The sequence below is a fragment of the Ursus americanus genome, chromosome 9, assembly GCF_024610735.1.
Source record: "Ursus americanus isolate L20-20 chromosome 9, mUrsAme1.1.p, whole genome shotgun sequence".
Lineage (NCBI taxonomy): Eukaryota > Metazoa > Chordata > Mammalia > Carnivora > Ursidae > Ursus > Ursus americanus.
The window spans coordinates 3,468,993-3,485,884 of record NC_142135.1 but is presented as its reverse complement, the minus strand read 5'-3'; the positions used below and the strand labels follow the sequence as shown (position 1 = coordinate 3,485,884).

At 50.8% G+C, this 16,892-nt stretch overlaps 1 protein-coding gene across 10 annotated transcripts in view; it reads right to left on the bottom strand.

Moving 5' to 3' along the window:
- Positions 1-16,892, bottom strand: part of TRAPPC9 (trafficking protein particle complex subunit 9) — a 596,424-nt gene that overhangs the window by 485,188 nt on the left and 94,344 nt on the right. For all 10 annotated transcript variants that reach the window (XM_087864581.1, XM_087864582.1, XM_087864586.1 and 7 more), the window contains 2 exons: positions 15,252-15,468; positions 10,795-10,938 (listed from right to left, as the gene is read on the bottom strand). In XM_087864581.1, the coding sequence (XP_087720707.1) occupies positions 10,795-10,938; positions 15,252-15,468 (361 nt within the window). The remainder of the gene's footprint in view (positions 1-10,794; positions 10,939-15,251; positions 15,469-16,892) is intronic.

The window sequence follows — 16,892 nt, the reverse complement described above, 5'->3', positions numbered from 1 at the left end:
AGAGGCAGCAGAGGAGCTGCGGGGGAGCAGGCCAGCAGCCGGCACCATGAAAGAGTGAGGAGAAGGACCGGAGTATTTGTAGATGACGCCAACGAAAGGGAAGGCGAGCGGTGACGAGCCCTGATGACCTGCCCAGACGACGAGTGCGAGCTTCTGAAGGAGGACCCCCGAAGTAGCAAGAGCAAAGCCTACGCCCCACCTCCGGGCCCGACACTTGGGGCGTCAGTCGGTGACGAGCCCTGATGACCTGCCCAGACGACGAGTGCGAGCTTCTGAAGGAGGACCCCCTAAGTAGCAAGAGCAAAGCCTGCGCCCCACCTCCGGGCCCGACACTTGGGGCGTCAGTCGGTGACGAGCCCTGATGACCTGCCCAGACGACGAGTGCGAGCTTCTGAAGGAGGACCCCCGAAGTAGCAAGAGCAAAGCCTGCGCCCCACCTCCGGGCCCGACACTTGGGGCGTCAGTCGGTGACGAGCCCTGATGACCTGCCCAGACGACGAGTGCGAGCTTCTGAAGGAGGACCCCCGAAGTAGCAAGAGCAAAGCCTGCGCCCCACCTCCGGGCCCGACACTTGGGGCGTCAGTCGGAGCAGAAGCGGCACCACTTGAGAGGACAGTGGGGAAGCAGTGCCCTCAGGTGACAGCGGCTGCCTCAGGCAATGCTGGCATCGTGAGTGGAACATGAGTGGGATGCGCTCTGTTGTGTGGGACTGGCTTACCCCTGCATTCGACTCCTGTTCCCTCGGACTACAGGCGAATGACACACGAGGCCACAGTTAGGCCGGAAACACTGCCAACATTTCCAAACTCCCACGCTCAAGAGCCACTAGCTTGATACGAGAAGGCTAAGGGGCCAATCGGGAAAAACGAGGCAGAGCTGAAATAAGGAGTTTGCAATAGCAGACCCTAAGTTCCTGCAGCCGCGGCGGAAGGGACCACGAGAGCGAGAGGGCGGGGAGACGGGGCCTGTATCTCAGACTGTATCTCAATGTCAAGGTCCACTGAGGAGATCACCATCAAATGTCTAGAACGTTCTCCTGCTACTTTCAGCTTCAGTCCGGGAAGCACTTGTGGGAGGCGTCCTGACCCCTTTAAGCCTGCCGGACGCCAGCCAGGTCTATGACGGCACTGGACAGATTTTACAGTTAGCTGTGCATACATCCAAAGCTGGGTACTAGACTTGGCTTTGCCTGAATAACTAACTGGGAGTCTCTGGGCAAACTACTGAGCATCTCAAAGCAGCAGAGACCTCATCAGCCCAGTGGCCGAGACCCTACCTGCCTCCCAAACCCAACAAATGAGAACCAAATGAGTCAAGAGACAGGAAAGCCAGCAGAAGTGCGTAGAAGAGGGTCGTGTGAGAGGCAAGCAATTAGGATACAAACACACAGGAAAAATCCTCAACCCTGCGAGCTACCAGGGTTGTTTTAATACAATTAAAACAACGTGGTAGCATTCTGTACATAGTGAATCAACAGCAGTGCCAGCCAGCAGGGCCATCAGAACGATGCCTTCAGAGGCAAGCTGGCAGCATGCTGCAGCAGCAATAAAAACATTCAGAATGACCGTCCAATGAGCCCTCTCCAGATAAACTCTCCCTCCTGCTCACAAAGCCAAAGCTCTAAAGATGCTCAGCATAGCACTGCCAATAACAGCAAAAACAGACCAGATCAAGAACACGAGCAAACAGAAGTATTCATTACTAACGCGTCCCACGAGATGTGAGCGCCGACACGTGCCGCCAGCCAGGTACGGGTACAAGGTACCTGTGAGCTGCCAAACATGGCTCAAAACGACCCTGGGGCAGGTGCACAGATCTGGGAACATACTAACATTTGAAGTGTACATTCTGAGTGAATCATGTGGTCCACGAATTAAGTCTCAATAAAGTTGGGTTTTTTTAAGATTTTACTTATTTATTAGAGAGAGAGAGACAGAGACAGTGAGAGACAGCACAAGGAGGAGGAGAGGGAGAAGCAGGCTCCACACTGAGCAGAGAGCCCCATGCGGGACTCGATCCCAGGACCCTGGGATCACAACAGTTAGTTAAGGCAGACGCTTAACTAACAGAGACACCCAGGTGCCCCTCAATAAAGTTGTAATGAAGCATGAGAGACTGTGGACTCTGAGAAACAAACTGAGGGCTTCAGAGGGGAGGGGGGTGGGGGAATGGGATAGGCTGGTGATGGGTAGTAAGGAGGGCACGTATTGCATGGTGCACTGGGTGTTATACGCAACTAATGAATCATCGAACTTTGCATCAAAAAAATAAATAAAAATTAAAAAAAAAAAAGAACAGTAAAAAATAAATAAAAAATAAATAAAAAATAAAAAGAGGAAAACAGGGGCACCCTGGTGGCTTAGTCGGTTGGGCAGCTGTCTGTTGATTTTGGCTCAGGTCATGATCTCAGGGTCCAGGAATCAAGCCCCGCATCTGGCTCTGCGCTCAGTGGGGACTCTGCTTGAGGATTCTCTCTCTACCTCTCCCTCTGCCCTTCCCCTCCTTCTGTGCACACACATGCACGCGCACACTCTCTCTGAAATAAATCTTTTAAAAGGAAGAAGAAAACACGCATTATTGATGCATTCAACAACACGTGCACGCCCATCTGCCCCCCAACGTGCCAGGGGTGAGAAGGAGCCAGTTAGAGACCCTGCCCTCAGAGTGCTTGCAGCCCTGCGGGGAAGTCTGCTCATGAAAGAAGCAGTGGGCACCTGGAGGGCCACAAGGGCTCCCACGGGCAAGTTCCATGCACAGCAGGAACACTGCAATGGAACACAAGCCGGCTTTGAAGCACTAAGAAAGGCTTCATAGAGATATAAACGTGGTGTCTGCACAGAGATGTGAAGGGTGAACAAACGTTAGCTAAGGAAGGAAGGCAGGAAAAAGGAACGGGAGCAGGATGAGGAAGAGAGTCACCCAGGCAGCATGCACCACATCTGTACCCTTCCGTCCATCAACACACTTGTGCTTCCTCTTCTTGGCCCTTACGCACAGTGCTGCTATGGACACTCATGGGCAAGTTTCCGTGTGGACATGTTTTCAAATCTCCTGAGTGTACTTGTAGGAGAGGAACTGCTGGGTCATACTGGACAACCACGGACCATCCACTTTGCTTCCCCAAAGCCCAGATGACAGAATCACACCATACTACCGTACCCAGCATTCCCAAAGCACACAGTCTTAATTCCACCAGCATTAGAGAAAGAACTTCTAAGTGAAACTATTTCTTCTGCTCGGCATGGTCTGGCCAACACCAATTTGTTCGTCAAGGTCAAGATCACCTTCTTCATAGAACATTACCCCAAACATTCTTTCACCTCTCAGAAGAACTGCCAACTGCCCCCACGATGCGCCTGTATCCATTTGTTCATACAGACTCCTCTGTCCCCTTCACCGGGGCTCTTCCTCATGTCTGTTCTCTGGAGATAATCACCCAAGATGCTCTCAACACTGGCTGCCTGCTATGAGGTCAGACTAGTGTGGCACAGGGAGGCGCCCACGCCTGTCAGCAGGGCAGTGCACGGGACACAGTGAACAAGAGAGGATGGGGCAGGTGGGGATCAGGGCACCTGGGATGCTGAAAACCCCTCCATAAAGGCCTAGCCGGTAAATACTCAAGGCTTTGTGAACCAAGAGGCAAATCAAGGATGTTATGTAGATACTTATATATAGCAAGTGAGAAAACAACTTTTGTAACAGATTTAAAAATGAGAAGAAAAGAAATTTTTTTGGAGAGTGATGACATTTCACTTAATTGGGGTTCAAAGTTCAAATCCTTATCATCAAATGGATTGCAAGTGTTCACCTGTAAAAGCCATTCTTAGCTGGAAGGCCACACACAGCAAAGAAGGTGGGAGCAGATTCGACCCGCAAGCTGCAGCGAGCTGACCCGTGTTGTTAAACCGCGAGGGGGAATCGAGGTTTCATTCCAGGCACAATGAGGCCACAGAGCTGGAAGCGGGAGGTGTGTGGTCTGACACAGCTTCTGAGAGCTCACCCGGGCGGCTCGGTAAGGAGCGAACTGAGGAGGGACAGGAGAGCCAAGGCGGGAAGATCACGGGGCAGTGAGCGCTGTGGCCACAGGGAGGCTGCATGCGGGCTTCCCGCTGCCGGAGGCAGGGAGGGTGGAGGGGGGCAGTACCACAGATGTCGGGGGGGGGGGGGGGGGGTGCGCCTGAACAGGCAGGTGGGGAAAGGCGAGAAACAGCTTCGGGGAAAAGGAGACTTCACTCCTACTGAGTGTGAGGTCTGGGGGAGAGCAGGCTGGACACGTGGGTTTGAGGGCCAGTGGCACAAAAAACAGCGCTCCAAGGCAGGGCGTGGATACATCACAGCACGGGAAAGAAGGTGACACGAGCGGCCGCACATCGCAGGGTTCCGTTCACTTGAGATGCCCAGGACAGGCAGGCTTAGACAGAAAGCAGATCAGCCTGCTGAGGGCTGGGGCGGGGGGAAGGGGGAACAGAGTCTGACAGGTCTGAGGCCCTCCGGGGCGGATGCAAGTGTCTAACACCGCGGTGTGCAGACGGCTGCGCGACCCCGCCAATTCACCAGGGTGCCTGCACGGGTGAACGTACGGTACGGGAGCTCTTTCTCAATATGTTCTCTTTAAAAAATACAATCTGGGGGGCCTGGGTGGCTCAGTCGTTAAGCATCTGCCTTCGGCCCAGGACCCTGGCATCGAGCCTCTTATCAGGCTCCCTGCTCTGCTGAGAGCCTGCTTCTTCCTCTCGCACTCCCCCTGCTTCTGTTCCCTCTCTCGCTGGCTGTCTCTCTCTCTGTCAAATAAATAAATAAAATCTTTAAAAAAAAAATAAAAAATAAAAATAAATTTAAAAAAATTAAAAATACAGTCTAGTAAGATACTCGGTTTCCTGGAGGCAAAGGCACACCATGGGCCACACCACAGCTGCTCTGAGCCCTGCGATGCTCAAACCTCCAAGGGCTGCTGGAGACCCAGGTCTGGGGCTCAGAGACGAAGCCGGGAAAACAGGGCTACACATTTCATTCAGGTAAGTCAGTATTTCATTTATTCTCACAACCCCCTCGCAAGATGATGTGCCTTGTAATCCCTTTCTGGGGTGGAGAAACTGAGGCTAGCTATGAGCTTGGACCCCAACGTGCATGTCTCCACACTTTCTAACACTTCCGCACACTGTCTCAGGGGTAGAGGCCAGCAGGGTGCAGTATGTCCTGACCTTGGGTTCCCACTGCACGTCAAGTTCACGGTCTAGATGACAAGGCCTGGGATTCTGGGCTCCTCCAGCTGGACCGTGACCTGAGTGGCTGATCGAAATCTACACCTTCAACGGCAAGGCGGCAAGGGTCCCATCCCCAACCACTGAAGTGTACGGATGCAGGACATCAGGCAGCGTGGAGGGCCGCGTATTCGGGTGCCAGCCGCGCTGACCACCATTGCTCGCCCAGGAGACGGTGCCTCGCGTCACTGCCTGTCCCTCACCTCGCCCTCGTCCCTCTTTCCCACCTGCCACCCCTGTCAGACGAGAGGAGCAGTGCTAGTGTTCATCATCAAAGGGACACAAATCAGAACATCTGCACGTCTGCTAGCCCTCGGGGCTCACTCTGCTGTTTCCCTGACAAGAGATTCCATTTCTCTTGGGTCCTCTTAAGGTACCTTGGGCGACAGAACCAGCAACCTCCGACCAAGGAGCTAGAGCCCGGGTCCCCTGGGAGAGAAATCACATAAATGTCTCAGGATTTATTAAGGACGTCCCTGCATCTCACACACTGTCACGCACTTCATGGAACTTATCTCTATGGAGTCCTGCCAAGTAGAGGAGACAGCGGAGCTGTGACAGGTTTTCAACCCAGAGTCGTCCTGCAAAACGCTGAACACAGTAAAACACAGAAGTCCTTTAGACCCCAGCAGGGACACGCCCAAGCAACTATGTGAAGTTTCAATTCCACTGAGAAAGCACCTGGCCCTAGAGCAAGACCACAGCACCCTCTGCTACCGTAACGCGGTATGACACGTCTGAGGGAGGAGGCTTCCTCATGGGCCGTCCCGCGGCCCCAGCGGCACCCTGTCCTCACCTGTTCACTGTGGCACCAAGAGGAGTGACTGAAAGCAGGGCATTTTTCTGCCCCTCACTCATGCTAGCACACCTACTCTAAGGCTAATCTGAGTCCTCTCATCTGGGACTTTCCACTGGAAGCTGTAAGATTCCGTCTGAGCTAGTTTTTCCCCTTGCCCCTGTTTAAGTAATTTGATGTGAAAGGAATGGGTGTCAGCAACTACACACCCAGGCTAGAAAGGCCAAGGATCAAATCAGGTGCTGGGCTGGATCTGGCCCCAGGCAGTAATTTCCCAAACCTTGTTACAGAAGAGCAATATCCACAGGGATTTTTTTTTTTTTTTTAAGATTTTATTTATTTCTTTGACAGAGAGAGTGCGCACAGGCAGGGGGAGCAGGAGAGGCAGACGTGGGACTCAACCCCAGGACCCTGGGATCATGACCTGGGCCGAAGGCAGATGGTTCACCAACTGAGCCCCCAAGCGCCCCAGAGGAGTTTTTAAAGCAGCCAACTAGAAGAAACATCAGTTGGGCGGCACGGCATAGGGCAGACTTACAGAGACAGAAGTCCCCACTCACTCAGCAGCATTTCAGGGCCTAGCAGGTGCCAGGTGCTGGTCCAGGTACACATGACACTTCCTGTGCTTGAGGGGCATCCAGGCTGGGGGCACCCCGGGGGGGGGGCGGGGGGGACAGGCCATCAGTGCTGGGAGCCAGGGCTGTAGCAGGGACCCACACAGTAGGCTCCATGAAGAGGGTATAACAGTGAAGGACAAATTCCTAGACAAGGTGACAGGAACAGGAGTGGCCAGGAGGGCAGCAGTGCAAATGCAGCAGAGCAGAAATGCTGCAGCAGCTGGAGATAGGCACGGCCAGGGCACGGTGAGTAAGAGAGCAGGAAGAGATAGGCTGGACGTGCGCCACCCTGAGCCTTCACAGAGTCAGGGGTCCCGCACCTTCTCAAGGACTCCCGCGCAGCACACAGGACCAGGTCACAGGTTTGCAGCCACGACCCACAGAGCTCACCGGTCCACGGCTGTGCTGCCATGGAAGCTGCAAGCAGCTTCCCCGTATCAATGGGGGGATTCGGGATATGGGAAGGGACCACGTATCAATAATCATAAAGAGTAACACAGTCACACTTCCCAAGAAAAGTCCACAAATTCTCAAGTTAGCACTTCCATCTTGAAAAAAACGACAAGAGTCCTGGGGAACTGATGCCTTTCCTGTTAACGACTGTCCTCATAACTTATGAGTTCACTCCTATCTGCACACATGAGAGGGTATACATGGGGGAGAGCAGGGCAAGAAGCGCCCAGATCACAGCGTCTCCACCTGCAAATACCCAGACAGGCTGACATATGACAAGAAGGCTAGGGAGCCCTTCCCTCAAGCCCGGGGTCAGTGATTCCCTTCTTGGCTGTTCTTCTAGTCCACATTTCATTTCAATGCAGCGGTATTTAGAAATGTTAATGACCAACTCTATAAATGATACCATGGGCTTTCCAGAGGAAAGGTCATCCAATAAATTAAAATATCTATCATGAGGGGTGCCTGGGTGGTTCAGCTGGTTAAGTGACTGACTCTTGATCTCAGCTCATGTCTTAAGCAGGGTCATGAGTTCAAGCCCTGAACTTAAATACATAAATGGATTAAAAAATTAGAAATTAAATAAAATATAGATCACTAAAATGAAAACAAACTACCTCACAATTGTGCCCTCGTAGTTGTACAAATGAGAAAATGGAGGCCGGGGAAGAAGGCCATCAGTGATCTGAGGTTACAGCCATCAGAAGGAAGAACTCTTTAGACCTCCTGACTTTTGTCCTTTTCTCCAAAGACTCCTAATTAACCAAATACCATTACACACAGACCTTTAAGGAGACGGTCCTTTGTTCAACAGTCTGATGTCCCGAGCTCCTCTCCTTTTAAACTCAGCGTCTTTAGATCACCACCTGACGTGACCTCCAACAAGCAGCAAGCTCATTCCCTCCAGAGCTTCCGGAGGGAAGACAGGCACTGACCAACTAAAGACGCAGGGATTCTTCCCTGGCGGTCGTGAGCAGCGCGTGAAGGAAGAGAACAGAGCAGGAAGGCCTGGTCGTGCAGGGACTCGTCAAAAGCTGCCAAGAGGGAACCCAGACCTAGCGGAGTCACGTGGTGACCGGGAACGGGGAGGGGGAGGAGAGAGTACGTCCTGCCACAGGACTGGGGATGCGTACTTAAGAGAAGAAGCGCAGGATGAAGCAGGTGAAGGTGCGAGCAGCTCAGGGCAAGGATGTGGGGCCCTTTCTTCACTACCTACAGTCACGCGAGACCACACACAGTTAAACGTGAGCCATGAGGGAAAGTGGTACCGAGAGAGAGCAGAACGTGACAAAAGGGGAGAGGGACGTGTGCCATGGATCAGGAGGCACCCAGAACTCGAAGGCCCAGTGGGCAGAGTCCGCTCAGACTGGACATTGTGCCCGGCACCCTGCATCGTCACAGCTGCTGGCTCGTGGGGAGGGCCAAACACCCCCGGGGGGACTGAAGAGAGCTAGCCACCCATCAAAAAGCAAAAATTCAATTCATCAAACAACAGACAGACCCATGCCCCGTCACCACCGGACACCAGAGCCGGCCTGTTCTGGGAACTCCGCCTTCGTCTGCCCCTCATGCTTCAGAGAAACCCAAGCACAAACCGTGCACCTACCAGCTGCCATGCTGGTCTTGCTGCTCAACGGTCAAACTCTGCAGGCAGCACAAAGACGGACGCAACTCCAATGCAGCACCAAAGGCCACGGAAACCGAGTGGGCACAGAGGCGCAGTGGTCCCACCACCCGTGGGGGCTCTGTCCGCGCACTGACGCACCTGCGCCGCCTGGATCGCTCCACGCGCGGAGGGACACCAACAAGCACCAGACGTAGGACGTGCTGCAAGGTCATTCGCAACAAGGAGCTATAGGAGCTCCTCACGCACAGGTGTCTGTGGAAGTCACCTGGGGAACACAGACGTCCCGAGTCCCAGCAGGTGGCCCTGGGGACAGAGGCATCCGAGAGAAGAGAAGAGCATGCGGTGGGCATTCGTGGTACGCGTGACGTGAAGTCCACGCAGCCTGCCTGGATGAAGCTCAAGGACACACAGGTGTAGACGAGGAGATTACACAAGAAGAATCTCGCCCGACCCTGCGATGCGCCCTCAAACTTCATCAGGAACCAGGGTCCCCAACAGTCTCTGCCTAAAACACAATGTGTGACAGCTTCCTCTCCTGATTTAGAAAAGCCCAGGAGTCAGACCGACCATCGCCCTGGCTTTGAAAGGCAATCACATGCCAACATTAGTCCTTTTGTTTTGAAGCTGATCATTCCTGAGTTTTCGTGCTATTGGAATTCATGTGTTTAAGCCTCAGCCTCACACGAGGAGAGAGATGCCACCCTTCCACCCGCAGCCTAGGAGACGGAGACCGCCACAGGCAGAGGGAGAGTAGGACACTCTGATTTCAAAGCTGTGAGCACGGAGGAGGCGCCCTGGATGGCGGGTGCCGGCTGAAGGAGCACAGCGGCTGCGCTGTGTCAGGTCCGCGCTGGGACAGCTGGAGCGGGGGGCGGCTCTGGAGCACACAGCGGCGCACCACCAGGCACGGAAGGACAGATCCCCGGGCAATGGGAGCTCCGCCCTCTCCAGGGACTGCTCTCAGCTGGAGAGCCGCCTCATCCAAGACCACGCCCCCTTCCTGGGAGCAGTGTGCGTCCTGAGGCGGGGTGGGAGTGTGAGGCCTGGTCCCTCACCACACAGCAAGGTATCTCTCTGAAGGGCCATGTCAGCTTCAGCGTCCCCTGGGGCAGCTGCGGCCTCTCCAGAAACTGCCTTACCAGGCACTGCACCACCGATCACCAATCCTGGCTTGCTCTAGCGGGGAGGGTAAGTGGGGGCGCACACCAGGGTCCTCGGGGAGGGTAACTGGGGGCGCACAGAGGGGTCCTCGGGGAGGGTAACTGGGGGCGCACAGAGGGGTCGTCAAGGGAGGGTAACTGGGGGTGCACAGAGGGGTCCTCGAGGAGGGTAGCTGGGGCCGCACAGAGGGGTCCTCAGGGAGGGTAACTGGGGGCGCACAGAGGGGTCCTCGGGGAGGGTAACTGGGGGTGCACAGAGGGGTCCTTGGGGAGGGTAACTGGGGATGCACAGAGGGGTCCTCAAGGGAGGGTAACTGGGGGTGCACAGAGGGGTCCTCGGGGAGGGTAGCTGGGGGCACAAAGAGGGGTCCTCGGGGAGGGTATCTGGGGGCACGCACCAGGGTCCTTGGGGAGGGTAAGTGGGGCGCACACTGGGGTCCTCGGGGAGGGTAACTGGGGGCGCACACCGGAGTCCTCGGGGTTCTGCTTATACTTCCCATCTGGCTGCCACTTACAGAAGCGGTCACTTGGTGAGAATTCGCTGAGCGACATGCTTATGAATCGTGCGGCTCTCTGTATAAATGTTATACTTGGATGTTTCTATTTTATGCGATGTAGGCAAAGGGAAGGGGAGCCCACGCAGGAGGCTGAGAGACAGAAGTGGCAGAGCGGTAGAGGGGGCCTGGGGAGGAGAGGGAAGAAGGCATGGTGGGCAGCGGCATCAGGCCCCCCAGGAGGACAGCAAGGGCAGCACAGGGAGCTGAGGGCACAGGCGAGCACGGCATCTCCTCACAGCGGAGGACCGGGAAGCACCACCCACCTAAGCCCGGGTCTGTGCGGGCCAGCACGAAGGGTGCTCCCGTTCACTGAACTCACTCACCTTGATCTGACAAAAAGTCCAGCATGGTCTGCAACAGGAAGGACAAGTGCCTGACAGAAAGAGCAGGATTCCCCATTCTTCGGGACGCGTAGACCAATTCGTGAAGCAAGCGCATCTGGACGGCAGCCCAGCCTCGGTGCGTGCCTGTGGCGGAAGTCACAAAGTGTCCTCAGAGGCCTGGGGGAGGCCGCGCTGGCACCAGAACCAAGGACGCGAGCCTTCCTTGGAAATAATGTAACGGTGTGTGTAAAACTTGTAACTGAAAGACAAATGCCCAACAACCAAACCCAGAGGGCAAGAAAAACACTTCCTGTGTTTAACTCTCCCCAGACAGCTGATAAGTGATATGTTTTCTCATACCATAAAAAGACATGTTTTATGGAATACTTCTTCTCTTCTGCAAAGACACAACTTAAAAATAACCACTTTGAGATCATTACTGTAAGGCTATAACGAAACAGTATGTTTCCAATGGCATGTATTTGAGTTATACAATTTTTTTTCAAAAAAATACTGGTATGTGATGACCCTTCATTAGCAACAAACAAGGACACTAGAAAAATGTGCTTTTTTAATTTAATGTATAAGAAAAACTCATAAAAGCAGACAGCTAAATTAGAAAAAGGTTACCAAAGGACTTTTGTGGCTGCTCCCTCCAAAACAAATTAGCGTGGTTGAAATTTAAGGTGGGGGAGTCGGTTGCACAGCCAGTGGAAAGTACCTCTTTAAGACTACAGAATCTAGGGGCGCCTGGGTGGCTCAGTCAGTTAAGCGACTGCCTTCAGCTCGGGTCGTGATTCCCGGACCCCAGGATGGAGCCCCACTGAGCAGGGAGCCTGCTTCTCCCTCTGCTTATTCCCTACCTGTGCTCCCTGTCAAATAAATAAGTAAAATCTTTAAAATAAAGACCACAGAATCTTAGAGTTATCTATTCCATCTCCCCTCTGGCAACAATTACTACTTTTAAATATTCTCTACCTTGAAATCCTTCATGAAGGAGACCCCATAACGGGATTCCAACACAAACAGGTTATGACACAGTGTTACGTCTGGGGCCCTAAGGGCTGGGCAGAAAAGATGAAGACTCCAACAGGGGCTCCTCTTGCCCCAGCCCTACTGAGCTCCTCTCCCGCTGCCCTGCGCCACACGGATGGCTGGTTCTTTCATGCACTTCTGCTGCATCGCGCACAAATTCCGACCCACAGGCTTTATCCAGCAGTGAGGCACCTGCAAGCTCATGTATTTATTCCTTCCACCAATCCTCAATTTCCTTTGGAGCCAGGATTGTGTCTTATGCACCCAAGTATCCTTAACGCCTAGCGGGATGCCCGGCTCACAGGTGCGACTTCACAGGCATGTGGGTCAAGTGGAAAGCCTGATGAAACACGATGCCTCTATTTTCCAGACATCCAACTTAAGTATGTAGGGTAAAATGACATGATTTCTGGGGTTTGCCCTAAGATACTTCAACAAAGAACAAATAAAAGAAAAAGAGGTAAAAATAAAGCCCATGTGGCAAAGTCTTGATAATCACTTACTCTGGGCAATGATGGGCTCATTGTACTATTCTCTTTAATTTGTATGTATTTAAGTTACTTCATAATAACTTTTTAAATTTAAATTCTTGGAAATGACCAAATCTACACACACACACACACACACACACACACACACACACACCAAAAAAACTACCTCAAATCCTAGAGCCTATCTTATAAAAACCTTTGGAATGTACAGCCGCAGCACTTCTCATACGATAGGGAAGGACAGAAAGTCAAGTCCGGGCGGTATTTTCATCATCAAAGGAGCGAAGACCAAATGCCAAAACAAAGTAAGAGATTTTTAAAAGGATTAAGAAGCCGAAATCAACTTCATGTCTAACCAAGCCATGAATTCTAAATAACCCAATTCAATTAATCTCAACGTTACGGTATCAAGAAGGTTTTCTCAATTAAAAATTGGGCAAATATCACCATGTTGATTTTATTTTAAATGCATGATGATGCAGTTCCTACCACAGGCAACTGTAAGACTGACTATAAATTTTCTTAATGCTACTGTACAAGTCACAATTGCCATGTGAGTCAAATTGCCCCTCCAATAAAATCTGACTCTTTTTATTTGTAAACCAGATTTGCAACATATGACAAGTGATAACATTGTCAACACTCGCGCATTCAGAAAGTTCTTGATTTGAGAGTTTATTACAACTGTTGCCTTAAAGCAAATCCACTTGCCCTACCAGTCCCTCGTACGAGCTCTTAGGGAAGACTGAATCCCTCACTCGGGAAAAGGCTCCTCTCCATACACAGCATATTCCTAAATCTTCATACACAGCTACACAAAGGAGATTATTAAAGTGATAACCAGCAGCCCATGAAGCTGGCAAATACACACAGTTCACATCTGTGTGCCTGCCCTGACTTTCTGTAACCAGCTAGTGAAAATGTTCACTTTGAGAAATGGAAATATATTTTGGGTCCTGAGAATACAATTCACTTTCATTCACAGGTGCAAGGTTTGAGTACATTTCTACTTAATTCTCTGAGAAATGTCTGAAGGGGTCCAGAGCAACAGTGGAGATGGAGTTTAAAGTGATTTTTAATTCCTATTAAAAATACAGCCAGCCAACATTTATCATTTGTACTTTATTTGATCTCACTTCCTAACCTTACCTCTTTCACAAAAGGATGGCAAATGTTTCCTCCCAAAACAGAAGGCTAAGTAAAAAGTACCAAATCACTTGGAGATCTGCTTATTTGTTTCATTTTTCACAAGAAACACTGTGTTCATCTGCTTTAAAAATTAAGGCCAAGAAATTCTATTCAACAAGTGGGAGCCCACACGTGTGGCTACAGCGGCTCATTAGGGTTTGGTCCTGCGTGACACGTATCTCCTGGGACACCTGCCATGTGCCACCCAGGGGCCAGGGGGGAGTCAGGGGCTCCGCTCTCACAGGCACACAGGCTGGCGTGGGAGGCGGCTGTTAAATCTTCACCCCAACTGATTTTTTTTAAGTAGGCTCCACACCCAGCACAGAGCCTGACTCATGGCTCGATCTCATGATCCTGAGATCATGACCTGTGCCAAGATCAAGAGTCAGATGCTCAACTGACTGAGCCACCCAGGTGCACCAACCCCAACTGATTTTTAAATGCACTTGCAAATTATGGGGTGCCATAAGGAAGAATAACAGGATTTGATAAAAGAGGAAAAATAAGGGGTGCCTGGGTGGCTCAGCGTCAGGTTCCATGCTGGGCATGGGGCCTGCCTGGGATTCTCTCTCTCCCTCTGCCTCTCCCCCCATTCACACATGTACACTCCCTCACTCTCTCTCTCTAAAATAAATAAAATCTGGGGCGCCTGGGTGGCACAGCGGTTAAAGCGTCTGCCTTCGGCTCAGGGCGTGATCCCGGCGTTACAGGATCGAGCCCCACATCAGGCTCCTCCGCTATGAGCCTGCTTCTTCCTCTCCCACTCCCCCTGCTTGTGTTCCCTCTCTCGTTGGCTGTCTCTATCTCTGTCAAATAAAGAAATAAAAAATCTTTAAAATAAATAAAATCTAGAAAGAAAGAAAGAAAGAAAGAAAGAAAGAAAGAAAGAAAGAAAGAGAGAAAGAAAGAGAGAGAGAAAGAGAGAGAGAGAGAGAAAGAAAGAAAGAAAGAATGAAAGAAAGAAAGAAAGAAAGAAAGAAAGAAAGAAAGAAAGAGAAAGAGGAAAGAAAGAAAAATAAAGGGAGTCTGCACAGGCTGAGGGCCATGGGCAGCTCTCTGCAGAAATGACAGCCAGCCATGACCCAAAGGACAGCCGGCAGCTACACAGTGAGGAGCGAGGGACAGTGTCCAGGAAAAAGGCCTCCGACTCTGGACTCTCAGATGTTATGTAGCCCAGGCAACCTGCTGTCCCTCTGGAGCCAGCTTGGAGTTACAAGTACCTGGAGAGCAGGTGGGACCCTGCCTCCAGGCTCCCTGAAGCACAGTAAGTGGGGATTCCATCCTCCGTGCAACTGGAAACTTTTAAAATACCCTTTATCCTCTCTCTACGGAGCAACCAGGAGATGGCTCTAAAAACTGCCCTCTTCCCGAACACTAACCTCCTCCCTCTCTGGAACGTGGCCTAAGTGAGCTCGTACCCACCTGGGCAGCTCCGACGAGTCTCCCACCAACAACACTGAGCCTTCTGACTGTAAATTCCATAGGCATCTATGGCTTGTCCAGTTATTTCTGCCCTTAACTCCAATCACGACCAGCAGGGGCAGGAAAGGGACCAGCCCCCAAGCAAAGCACCACACTTTCTGTTGTAATTGTATTATAAGTACCCAAGGCCAGGGTGGGGCTCCATCATCTTTGAACCCACTGCCAACCACAGTGTCTAACTGGGAGAGGAAGTGCTCCAACAATGAATGCAGTTATTGGATTCAAGCGACATCTCCGTTCCAGCAAAGAGACCTTCGGTACCTTTGCTGAAGTCTTTGGGGTCCAGCGACAGACTGTAGCCAGGAAGAGTCTCCAGGAGGAGCTTGTAGCAGGCCCTCCAGCCCGGCTCCGAGATGCTCGGGGCCACGCACTGCATAGCGGCCACGCGCTTGAAGAACGCAGACTTTCGGTGGAAGCCAATCAGCTCGTAGAGCTCAGAGAGGATGCTGTACCGCTGGATTTTCTCTTCTTCAGAAAGCTGAAGCACAGACAGGAAGTAAAAAGCTTTTGAGAAAGGAAACACATTAAAAAAGCTTTTTTGTAAAACAGAGACATGACAAAACATTGAGGAAGGGCAGGCCTGGACAGTGCACCATGACGACACTCCAAGAAAAGCACAGAAACAGCATATGTGCAAGTCCCAAAGCCTTTCTGAGGCCCACCTCTTCAAGTTTGCCCTGTCCCTCACTGGGAAGGCCTGTATCGTCTGCAGCAAACGCATTTGCTACGTACCACATAAAGTGTACTTTTAGCTCCTGTATAAAAGAGAAAGAACAACAACTCACCTAGACACTAAGATTTCAGCAGGGACTTTCACCGAATACAAAACTGCTCAAAACAGAGAAACCACGGAACCACATAACCGGACAACGAATCATCAATAATCATAACACCCACACTTAGAATGAAGCCTTTGTTTGCATGTAGCTAGCTGTCCACTTTCCCTAAACCATTTATGGAAGAGACAGTCTTTTCTCCATTGTATATTTTGGCCTCCTTTGTGATAGATTAATTGACCTTATAATTGTGGGTTTATTTCTGGGTGCTCTATCCTGTTTCATTGATCTATGTGTCTATTTTCATACCAGTACTATACTGTTCTGATTACTATAGCGTTGTAGGAGAGTCTGAATTCAGAAGTTGTGATACCTCCAGCTTTGTTCTTTTTTCTCAAGATTGTTTTGGCTATTTTGGGGTCTTTTGTGGTTCCATACAAATTTTAGGATTTTTTTGTTCTAGTTCTCTGAAAAATACCATTGATATTTTGATAGGAACTGCTTTGAATCTGTACATCACTCTGGGTAGTATAGACATTTTAACAATATTAATTCTTCCAACCCACGAGCATGGAATCTCTCTCCATTTATTTGTGTCGTCTTCAACTTCATTCATCAGTGTCTTATAGTTTTCAGAGTACAGGTCTTTCACCTCTCGGTTAAGTTTATTCCTAAGTATTTTATTCCTCTGATGCAATTGTAAATGGGGTTGTTTATTTCATCTTCTTTCTGTTATTTTATTATTAGTGTACAGATACACAAGGGATTTCTATATATTGACTTTATATCCCACAACTTTACTGAATTTATTATTGGTTCTAATAGTTTTTTGGTTGCATCTTTAGGATTTTCTCTATATAGTATCATGTCATCTGCAAATAGTGATAGCTTTACTTCTTCCTTGCAAATGTGGATGCCTTTTATTTCTTTTTCTTGTCTGGTTGCTGTGGCTAGGACTTCTAATACTATGTTGGATGAAAGTGGTAACAGTGGACATCTGTCTTGTTCCTGATCTTAGAGGAAAAGCTTTCAGCTTTCTACCACTGAGTATGATATTCACAGTGGATGTGTCACACATGGCCTTACCTATGCTGAGGCACGTTCCCTCTACAGAGTCGAAGCACCA